This window comes from Acinonyx jubatus, chromosome C2 (assembly GCF_027475565.1).
Source record: "Acinonyx jubatus isolate Ajub_Pintada_27869175 chromosome C2, VMU_Ajub_asm_v1.0, whole genome shotgun sequence".
In the NCBI taxonomy this organism is placed as follows: Eukaryota; Metazoa; Chordata; class Mammalia; order Carnivora; family Felidae; genus Acinonyx; species Acinonyx jubatus.
The window spans coordinates 10795228-10806595 of NC_069384.1; the positions used below are offsets into that span (position 1 = coordinate 10795228).

Below are 11368 nucleotides of genomic sequence, written 5' to 3' on the forward strand. Positions count from 1 at the left end.
GAGAGGGAGACACAGAATCTGAAGCAGGCTCCAGGCTCTGAGCTGTCAGCACTGAGCCCCACTGGGGCTTTAATTCACAGACCACGAGATCATGGCCTGGGCCGAAATCCCACTAACCGACTGAGCCACCCAGGCGCCCCATCTTTAACCACTTTTATATTTTGAGACCTTCAGATTCTAGTTACTGCAAGTAAAACTCAAAGAACCTTTCTATGCATAAAGCTTTTCTAAGCTTCATCCATTATCCCTCCCCACAGAACAGATTTCACACAGTACAATTACACATCGAGGCTAAGGACATTTTAGGGCTTTCCAGAGTGCCTGATGAGGGTTCGTACTGCTGCCCCTGGAGCCTGGAGGTGCCTGCTCGGCCTTGGCCGGCTGAGCTGAGTCCTGGAGTGTCTGTCACATGGGGTGGACCCTTCCCAGAGCTTCCTCCCCGGGAGCGGACGGGGGCCAAGGCCTAAGAAGGAGAGGGAAAGAGGCAGACCAAGTAGAGGGAGCGTCTTCTGGCTCTAGGTCAGGAACCTTCTTTCTCTGTTACCTGCCTGCAGACCTTGAGCCAGGACCTTACCCTACCTGCCGCCCCCCCCCCCCCCCCCCCCCCCCCCCGAGCTCTAGCAGGACTGGGAATAGCCCAGTCTCATTCTCGCTTCCCAAACCTGAGTAGCTGCTGGGAAGTTGCTGGCAGGTCACTCGGCGGGTGTGCGGTTTGCCCCACGTGGCCGGTCCCACCGCCCCCAGGACTTTGGAGAGCCAGCGCCAAAGCGTGCGTGGGTGGCTCCGGCGACCGACTCCCGCGGGCGGGGACCGCACCTGTCTGCTCCACAGCTGCCCCTCCAGCTCGGGGCCGGACACCCCGTCAGTAGGTGCTCGATACATCTGCCCAAGAGATGCGCGGCCACAGCTGGGGTGCGGGATGCGGTGAAAAGGAGTCTGCGGGGCTTGGAGCGTCTTTAAGTTACTGTTTGGAGCTGTTGGAAGGGATGTGGCGCTGGGCCCAGGGTGGTGGCGGCGGTGGGGTGGGGGTGGGCTGGGGGTGGGGAGGACTCCCGGAATGCCCTTCTCTTGGCCTTAGCCCCTTCTCGCCTGCCAACCTCAAACTCCTGCAGGAAGGTAGAGCTGGCTGGCCGGCTGGCAATTGTAGTAATAGCGACCTTCTGCCGGCGCTGAGCCCACCGGCGCCATCCAAGGGGATCGCAGGCTGCGGAGGGCCGAGGGGGCCAGGATCTGGCCTGGGGTCGGCCGGGGGCCGGGGCGGGGACGCGCGGGCACGGGGCGGGGCGCCCGCCGGCTCCGGGAGGCCCCGCCCACCAGCGCGGTGCACTTGCCCCGGAGGGCGCCGCCTCGGGCTCGGCTGTCGGTGTCCTGCGCGCGGCCGGCGGACCCGCTGCGCACCCGGCCGCCTGGACGCGCCAGACCCGGTAAGTCCACTCTCCCGCCTCCCGGCTCCTCGCCCCGCGCGCCGGCGCCGCAATCGGGCGACCCGGACGGGGGCTCCAGGGCCCCGGTCTCAGCCGCAGGGCAGGAGGCGCCGCGACCCGCTTACTGCGGCGCGCGGCCCGCGCCCCCTCTCCGCTCTCGGCTCTGCCGGCTTCACTTAGAGGCGCACGCACAGAAAACGATCTCACCCGCCACTAACGACCACACTTCCCCGTTTTTATTAAAGCTCAGCCACTCCTGTAGAAAACTCAGCAAATGCCTAAAAGCATCCAAAGAGAACTAAAGCCGCCCAAGATTCCAGTCCCCACTCTTTCGAAGACCTCCATCCAGCTCGGGCAGTACTGACATATACACCCAGCCTCGGAGGGAACGTTAGAATTTTTTTGACCAGGAAGGGTCTTGGGCCTTGGCCTCTCCCTGGGGAAAAGGCATGGGGCAATCTTTGTTGGTATCTGATCTTGATTGTAGTAATTGGGGAAAATGTGGAACTTCTGGAAGCAAGCTGCCTGCGGTGGTGTTTTGGATCTATCGTCTGTTACATTGTCCCCCCCCCCCCGGATTTAAGAAAAAATAAAATTTAATGTTTACTTATTTTGAGAGAGAGAGAGAGAGAGATTGTAAATTGGGGAGGGAGCGAGGGAGACGCACAATCCCAAGCAGGCTCTAGGGTCTGAGCTGTCAGCACAGAGCCCGCCCGAAGCAGGGCTCGAACTCTCCAAGGGTGAGATCACGACCTGAGCTGAAGTTGGATGCTTAACTGACTGAGCCACCCAAGTGCCCCCTCCCACCTGGATTTTTTAAACTGCTATATGTAAGCTGTTTATTTCGAGTCCACATTTAGGTTAAGAAGGAGCTTCTGGTTCCATTAATGAAGGTTCTGGCCAGTAGCCACCAGGGCCATTTATGTTCAGGCTGGTGGGGAACTTTGCTGTGGTCACACAATTCTTTAAGTTCATATGTGCTGAGTTGCCAGAAAGCACCTTGACTCTGATCTGTGGGTATCTAAGGAGGTGGCAAAAAACCTGCTTTCTGTCATCTATTTCAAATACTCGCCAGAGTATATGAGCTAAGGATGGGTCCAAGGAAGGCAATCTACCTTTCGAGAATGGCCCCGGGATGTCTCGCTTTTGACAGGTTCTTAGCAAGTGGATTGTTTTGAAAATAAAGTACATCGTGAGGACATCAGAGGGACTCAGTCTTCTCATCTTAAGTCTCTGAAGGTAGAGCTGGTGGCTCAGGGCTTTCTGGTAGTTGAGTGGAACATTTATTCATTCATGCATTCATGCATGCATGCCTGCGTCCTATGAATATTTATTTTGCTCCTACCGTATGCCAGGTACTGTTCTAGTCCTTGAGATACATGCGGAAGATCACACGCAAACGCCCTTGTCCAATGCGTAGGCTTTGGCGGAGAAGACAAACAGCAAGCAATGGACATAATAAATAAGAAAATGATGTTGTATTAGCAGGTTTTAAGTATTATGGAAAAAAAAGAAGAGGAAAACACCGTAAAGGGTTACCAGGAGTGGGGGGGAAGGGATAAAAATTCTGCCACACTGTCAACAATTACTGACTGCCTTAAACCTTTTTAGGAGTAAGGCAGGTTGTAGACGTGTAGACATGTAGCTATGTTAGTAGTATAAATTTTAATATACAAAATAAATAATACTAATGATATAAATATAAATAAAAATAGCTTACATTTTATTATATAAAAACATACTGAAAAAAAGCATGCTGTATTGAAAGACGTTTTCATTTGGCTACCCACCCAATTTCTTTCAAGAGTGTATTATTCCCTGTTGGTTATTTGCACTCGCAATCACATTGTGGTTGTAACGAACCTAATACTTTGCATTCGGATTTAATCCAGCAATCTCTTATTGAGCCATTCTGGGTGCTGGAGTGGGGACAAGGTGAGCAAGATAGTCTCTGACCTTCCTAAGCTTCTGGAAGGAAATGCCCCGACAAATGTACAAATCGCTACAATACCAATTAGCATATGAGTCAAATAGACAAGGCGCCATGTGGTTAAAGGAGGGGACATCTGAATGGGGTGTTGACACCCAGGTTGGCATAGGAGGAGGCATTTGGAGGGCCAGTAGAATTTTGACAAGGAAATATGGCGGTCACGGATCTCTTGCCGAGAGCGCAGCAGAAGTTAGAGGTAGGAAAGTTGTGGGTTTGTTCCATATCTCACAGAATCCTGTGGTGTAGTCAGGGGAGATTCCATTATGTCCAGTTTTCGGATAAGAATACTGAGGCTCCTGATTTTTTTTTTTTTTAATTTGCTGAAGGTGATAATCCACCTGCCTTCCTTCTGACTTCAGCAGCCCTCCAGAGTCTGGGACTCTTACCGTCCATTCTCCACACTGAAATGCTCGTCCCTTTCCCCATATTATGTTGGGCTGGGTCCCTCTCACCAGCTCACTAGTTCATAGTCCCATCCTGGAAGGGCCTGGGGGCCCCTGTTGGCTTCTTTTCTGCTCAGGGATAAATATATCTCCGGAATTTGGACACGGCGTTGAGATAAAGATGAAAATGATTGATAGTTGCTTCCAGGGAAAACATGCTCGCGAGTTCTGGAATCAGTAAGATCATATGCACCAAAATTAGGTTAATCCATAATCAGTTTTACCCTCATTCTGCTTCCTGATACAAGTGAAGGCCAGTGAGGATTTCAAGACTAGATGCTCTTTGAGGAAATGCTGAAGGAATGCTGTTAAGACCATAGGAATGTTCTCCTTGCTCGACCCCCATAAGTAAAGGAAGGGCCCCGGGGGAACCCTGTGTTTTATCTAGGACGGAGTCAGGACTGGAACTCAGATCTTCGAGCTCTCACTCAGACACTCCCTACTCCCCCCAGCATCTATCCCTCTCAGCAAGTGTGGCTGGAGTCGGCCACAGAAGCCTTGGTTGCTCAGTAAATGCTTAAGAGAGAATGAAATGTGGCAATGCTAGGAAATCTGTTCTGAAAGCTTCCAGGCTGTGTTATGAGTGCAGCCGGGCGACATAGCCAGGACCTGTGAGGGAAATGCAAAAGGGGTGATATGCTCCAGGCTGGCGTGACGTCACTCACTGCCCCCTTCTCCTCTGGGTGCAGCTGGGAGTCTCCCAGGATCCCAGGCTCATGGAGACCCAGGTGGTCTCTACTGGCAGCTTTTAGCTCAGCTCAGCTGCCCAGAACCCCATATCCTGAGTGATTTCCAGCAGATCAGCAGCTCTGGGTCTAAACTTTGAAGAAGAAAAAAATGCACTAACCTTGATTGGGAGCAGTGTCCCTGCTGCATGAGGATGCTCAAACCCAGGCTGAGGCAGACACTTCTAGAAACCCCCTCTTTCTGGGCCCAGGAAGGCCAATTCGAGAATGTCCAGCGTGGGGGCGCCTGGGTGGCTTAGTCGGCTAAGCATCCAACTGGTGATTTCCGCTCAGATCGTGAGTTCGAGCCTCATGTCTGACTCTGTGCTGACCGCACAGAACCTGCTTGGGATCCTCTCTCACTGCCCCTCACCCACTAGTGTGCTCTCTTTCTCTCTCTCTCTCTCTCTCTCAAAATAAACTTAAAAAAATAAATAAAAAGAGAATGGGGGAGAATGTCCAGCATGGGCTGGGCATAAAACTGGCTGTGTTTGGAATTGGACCTCCCTGGTTCCTGCTGCTTCTGCCCCCTCCCCCAGCCCCCTTGACACCGTGCAAGCTACAAACAGCTGTGGTTCACCCCAGGAGGGGAGGGGGTGTCCTGATGGCATATTTAGGTCACGAGCCTGTCCTCATTTGGGTAGCCCTGGTTTTACCTGATAAAAGTGCCCAAGTCCTCAGCTCCTTTGACCTTAAATACAGACTCTCTCTGTTCTCTGCAAAGTCCTGAGAACTCCTTTTTCTGTACTAATAAAATGTGAGTTCAGGGCCACGAGATTAAATTTTAGATGCATTTTTGATAAGAGACGTGACCTTGGGCAGGTCAGTTCAACTCTATGGAGCCTAGTTCCCTGTGAGTTAAGATTGCTGGCTTAGTTCTTCAAATCCATTTGAGTCCAGTAACGTGAAACAGTGGCCACTGGGCAGTGCTTTGGCATGATAATAGACGTGAACTTGGAGAATGGGACATAAACCCCCAGCTGACATGCAGATTGAGTTCATTTACACCATGCTGACTATGAAGAGGACATTGCCAAACTCATTTTGAGACTCATTACACAGAACGCCGCGTGACCCAGCATGCAGGCCTTGGGGGCACCGGGGGCATTTCGCAAAAGCAATACATTAAATTACGTGTAAAGTAAGAAAAAGATTTCCCTTTAAAAATTCAGAGTCATTATTTGAAAGGCAGTTAATGAACTTGACTTTCCTGGCCTGGCACAAGGCTCCGACAGGCTCAGCATAATTGAAGGTGCCAGTGTGAGTCGGGTGGGAGGCAGCTGGGGTAAAGGGAAGGCTTGAGAATTTCTCTCTGCAACTTCTGTTCACATGACATCAGGGACATAGGAGACCCCCCCCCCCCCAAAAAAAGAAAATTTAAAAACCAAACGGGATTTGAAAATTATTGTATGAAGTCATGGTTTCTCTTCTTATAAAACTCTTCCTGGCACCTTGCAGTACAAATGATTGGTCAGTTTCCTAAGGTCCCATAGCCCAGTGGGTCTCATGCTTGGCTACAAATTAGGATCACCTAGGAAGTTTTTAAAAGCCCTGATGCCAGCAAGGAAGCACAAATAAGGACATCACAGTCTTTGGAGGGGGCGGGGGTGTCCATCAGTATTTTTTTTTTAAAGCTCTCCAGGTGATTCCAATAGGTTACCAAGTGGGGGGGGAGGGGGAGTCCCCAGACCAGCAGCATGAGCAGCACCTGTGAATTTGGAAATGCGAATTCTCAGGCTCCACCCCCACCCTTCTGGATTCAGAAACTCTGGGAGTGGAGCCCAGCACTCTGCATTTTCAGGTGATTTTTTTTTTTTAACATCTTTTAAATGTTTATTTTATTTTTGAGAGACAGAGAGTGTGTGCACAAGTGGGGGAGGGACAGAGAGAGGAAGACAGAGGGTCCAAAGAGGGCTGAGCTGTCAGCGCAGAGCCTGATGTGGGGCTCAAACTCACGAACTGTGAGATCATGACCTGAGCCGAAGTCGGACACTCAACTGACTGAGCCACCCAGGCACCCCAAGAAGGTGATTCTAAAGCATGTTAAAGTTTGAGCACCCCTACTTTGGAGTAAGGCCTGGTGGGCTTCCCAAGCAGTTGTTTCTGTTGCTTTCTCCAGCCACGGAAAAGTCCGTCTGGTTTTAAGCAATAGGTCTTCTCAGTAATCCCACCCATATGAATTAGTTCCAAAAGTTGCCCTGAGGTTGACTTGCTGCGTGGAACTATGAGTTCTAAACCACTTAACTTCTGCTGGTTGTCTACCATGATTCCAATCTCGCATGGTCGTGAAGCAGTAGGGATGCCCTAACAGTAATTAGCAGCGGGATTCCTTGCCAAATGTGGTCATTCCGTGTTTTTAGAAAAAAAAAAATCGCATTATCAGCTCAAGGCCTGTGTACCTTCCCGGGGCAGGGTTCTATGCATTCATAAGTGGTTTGAGGTCATTTAAAAAGAAAATGTTGGACATCTTGTTTGGAAATCTTAGCTGCCCAGAGCCTCTTGTCTTGAGTGATTTTCAGCAGACCAGCAGCTCTGGGTCTAAGCTTCGAAGAAAAAAAAAAATGTTACCAAATGATTCCTGTCTACTGCCGTGGCTAGAATGGGGGGAAATGCTGGCTTGGGATAAGAATCAGAGGCTGGGAGTCTCTGGAGCCTGCTTACCCCCTCCCAGATCTCAGGGCACAGACTCAAAAGCCCCAGAGGTGTCAGGAGAGCCCATAAACACGTTTGTGCCTTATTCATGAGCGTCTTCTCCACAAAGTAAAGGGAGCCACCATGGTCGGCTGTGGAAGAGCCAGACCTAAAACCCCCGACCTCCAAATCCCTGGGCTGCTATTTCTGAATGAGCAGGAAAAAACCAAGGCACTCACACTCGGGACCCTGAGCGCACACGGCTGTGTGCCCCTCTACTTACTGGGTTAGTGATCCCACAGCTGCAGATGTCAATGATGTTTCCCCCTGGTCCCAAAGGGAAAAAGACGGAGCAGGCCTAAGGAACCTGGCCAGGGTCGTGTAGCCAGATAGCAGCAGGGCCAGAATCCAAACCCGGAGTGGAGGCGTAATTCCAACGTCTGATCACTTTCTCCTCCGGCACTCATGCTCCTTGAGCCCGTGGGACAAAAGGGACTTAGCTAACGGTCTGAAGGCAGCTCAGGGGCATTCGTTAATTAGATACGCAGGTTACGGTTGCGAAGAATCAGGGCCCACCTGTCAAGAGGTATTAAGAAGTTCATGGACAGCTCCCAAGCTGCTGTGTGCCAGGCACCAGGCCAGGAGGCTGCAGGGGACAAGGTGGGGGACAGAGATAATGACCATGGGTCAATCAGCAGGGAACACACAGCCTTCAAGGGCATGGCATGCATCAGAGAAGGTTGAGCTGGATTAAGAAGCATGACCAGGCATCACTTCGGAGCTTCATGGGCCAAGAAGGAGGATGCCTAGGCTGGAGATGTCCAAAGAGGTGATGATGTGTACAGGGCTTGGCCAGAGCATGGGGTCTGGGCAAGAGACAACAGCGGAGCAAGAGAAGGGGGCAGGAGCCCTTGCATTTGGGCTCTATATGCTGAAAATGGAGTGTTTCGCCCCGAAGGTCAGAAGGAGCTCAGGGGGGCCTTTGAGCCGGAACGACAGGTTCTGGGGTGGGTACACGGCCACTCGGCTCACTGAGGCACGGAGCAGGAGGCGTGAGGGAGGTGGAGGGCCGTGGGGATGGCCAAAGGTAAATAAATCCCTGGCAGGTCATTGGACACCCAGCTCTGGTGCCCAGAAGGGCAGCTGGGGTCATGGCCACACGGGTGAACCAGAAGGGGCAGGTGTAACCACGCAGGGGGTGGGCAGAGTGAGAAGAAAGGAGGGCCAACTAAAGAATTCTGGGGCGCACCGACAGGCCAGGCATCGGTGGAGGGAGAGGGGCCTAGATGCCTCTAGGTGAGGCATCGTCCCCTAGGGCCGGGCTCAGAAGTTTTGAAATTAAGCCAATCCTAAAAAGGAGCTCTAGGTTGACCAGTGTCCTAAGCAAGACGATATGTGATATCGCAGTCCCCCTCGTAGGTGGGAGAGGCGGAGCCCCCCACCCCCATCCCCCACCTTGTACATTGGAATTTCTCTTTCCACAGTGTTTCTGACCAGAAACTGTGTACGAAGGAAACCTGTTCAGTTTACCAGTGACCGTAAGGTGCGGTGTCTGAACGCGTGAACCCCCTGACAGAATCCCAGAGCTACTTGGCAAAAGCCTTCACAAGCCCCAGGCCTGTTACACGGGTTTGCGGGCATAGTGACATCCAGATTAAAATGATGGGGAAACTGTCCCTTTCTGCGTGGCCGGTGCCAGTCACTCAGCAGAGGGCAGCGGGCAGGGAGGGGGCAAACACAGCACAGGGTGGAACACTGGCCCCCGAGAGGGGAGTTCTAGGTCAGGTTTTCCATCCAGAGGCAGGCTTTCCATCCACATGCTGTTCCATGCTGGAACAGACCACCCCTTGCCCGTTACCCTCCTAGGACGTCTGAGAGCACAGCAGTCTGACTAGCACGAATCACCAGGCACCAGATATACGAAATGTGGGCTTTTTCCAGGTCCATAGGAGGACAAGGGTATTTGTTTGTTTCCCCTTTGCCTATGCAGTTAGAGACCACAGCAGCATCCAGTTCTGGGGGAGCGGGCACAGAAAAGAAGTAGGTGTGGGCCATGGGTACCGTGCAACCGTCGGAAGTAAAGGAGTGCAGACACGCCTCACCACCTGAGTGGCCATAAAGTCACGGTGGGGAGAGGAAGAGGAAGGAGGGGCAGCTATGTACCCCAACGGCACGTCTGTATGTCTTCGGCCGGGGATGCCGTAACAAAATCCCACAGACGGGGGGCTGAAACTACAGACACACATTTTCTCACAGCTTGAGAGGCTGTAAGTCCAAGGTCGAGGTTCCAGAAGGGTTTGGTTCCTTGTGTGAGCTCTCTTCCTAGCTTGTAGCCAGCTGCCCTCTCCTAGGGTCCTCACGTGGTTCGAGAGAGATTTCTCTCTCTTATTGTAAGGCTATAGTCCTATCAGGTTAGGGCCCCACCCGTATGACCTCATTTAACCTTGATTACCTCCTGCAGACCCCGTCGCCTGGTGCAGTCACGGTTGGGGGTTAGGGCTTCCACACGTGAACTGGGAGACACAATTCGGTCTACAGCACATAACCTCAAATACGCACACGCTACCCAACGTGTAGAGTGGAGGAACCCCCCCCTGGTGGTCGCCTCGGAGGGGAGTGGGGGTGGTGAGTGGAAATAAGACGGAATCAAGTGACCAACTGATCAAGCGAGAGAGGGGTGTGTGCAGATTCAAGGAGGCACATGCCATGGACTGGGGGGTACGTTGGGGCGCCCGTCTCCCCTGAGATTTCGAAAACCGTGCGCGCATGTGTGCGCGTGTGTGGGTTCGGGCCGGCACATGCTTGCTGATTTCACACTGCACTTTTCTCTTAGAAAGTTTTCTCGGGAAGTCGGAGCTCCCGCAGTGGAAACTCGAAGCCCAGCATGATTCTGTCCAACACCACGGCCACGACGCCCTTTCTGAACGCGCTGTGGCAGGGGACGGCTCGCCAGGGCGGCAACACGTCAGCCCTGGCCCGCAGGTTGCCTGGCGGTGACGACAGCCAGCTGGAGGCACTCTATATCCTCATGGTGCTCGGCTTCTTCGGCTTCTTCACCCTGGGCATCATGCTGAGTTACATCCGCTCCAAGAAGCTGGAGCACTCCCACGACCCGTTCAACGTGTACATCGAGTCCGACACCTGGCAGCAGAAGGACAAGGCGTACCTCCAGGCCCGGGTTCTGGAGAGCTACAAGGCATGTTACGTCATTGAAAACCAGCTGGCCGTAGAGCGGCCCAACGCACACCTTCCCGAGATAAAACCTCTGTCATGACCCCGCAGTTGGCTAAGACTGGACAGATCCCATTTGACAATCTGATCTTTCTAATCATGTACCTTTTATATTCTTTATCAGAAGGATGTAATTGGGTTTTTTTTTTTGCTGTCGTAAAGGGTGGATTCGTAACACCATTTCTCTAAAATCACATTCCTTCTGTAGGGGACCTCCAGCTATTCCCCAGTGCCTGACCCTGCCTTGTTAGTTTTAGCAGAATCCCTAAGATCATGGCCTCTGAGATACTTCCCAGACTCCCTTGCAGCGAGCAAGGTCACGGGATGAAGTTCTGGCCAGTAGAAGTGGGAGCGGTTCTAGAAAAGGAAGGGGTGTGTCGTCCACTCCCCTCCCCCTCTTCCCAGTGGCTGGGACGTGGAAGAGGTAGTGAACCAGCTTTGACTCTGTCCAGAAGGACACCATTGGGCGCCTGGGTGGCTCAGTCGGTTAAGCATCCAGCTTCAGCTCAGGTCATGATCTCACTGTTCTGCTGGTTCAAGCCCCGCGTCGGGCTCTGTGCCGACAGCTCAGAGCCTGGAACCTGCTTCGGATACTGTGTCTCCCTCCCTCTCTGCTCCTCCCCTGCTCACTCTGTCTGTCTTTCTCTCTAAAATAAGCATTAAAAAAAATTTTTTTTTTTTTAAAGAAAAGGACAGCGTCCTCGCAGGTGACAGAGCAGTAAGAGTCTGGGTCGCTGGGCAACGTCATGGGGCAGTGTCTCTCTACCTTCCTGGTCACCCACCGCCAGCTCAGTCATTATAGGAAAGACAAACTAACTCTGGCCTTCCTTGGGCCACTGCTATTTTGGTTCCTGTTAAAGTAACAGAGTCAATATCCTAACTAATATCCTATTTTATGGGGCTGAGACCAAAGGCGTAATATTC

General features: G+C 52.3%; 1 protein-coding gene across 1 annotated transcript; it reads left to right on the forward strand.

Annotated features, from left to right (window-relative positions):
• Positions 1 to 1302: 1302 nt before the first annotated feature.
• On the forward strand, positions 1303 to 11123 carry KCNE1 (potassium voltage-gated channel subfamily E regulatory subunit 1). Its single transcript, XM_027041652.2, has 2 exons — positions 1303 to 1424; positions 10047 to 11123. The coding sequence occupies exon 2, from the start codon at positions 10098 to 10100 to the stop codon at positions 10485 to 10487; it is 390 nt and encodes a 129-aa protein (XP_026897453.1). The 5' UTR covers positions 1303 to 1424; positions 10047 to 10097; the 3' UTR covers positions 10488 to 11123.
• Positions 11124 to 11368: the final 245 nt, after the last annotated feature.

What these genes read in the sequence shown, in the direction of transcription:
- KCNE1 (XM_027041652.2), top strand. Translation starts at nt 10,098, where the DNA reads ATGATTCTGTCCAACACCACGGCCACGACGCCCTTTCTGAACGCGCTG.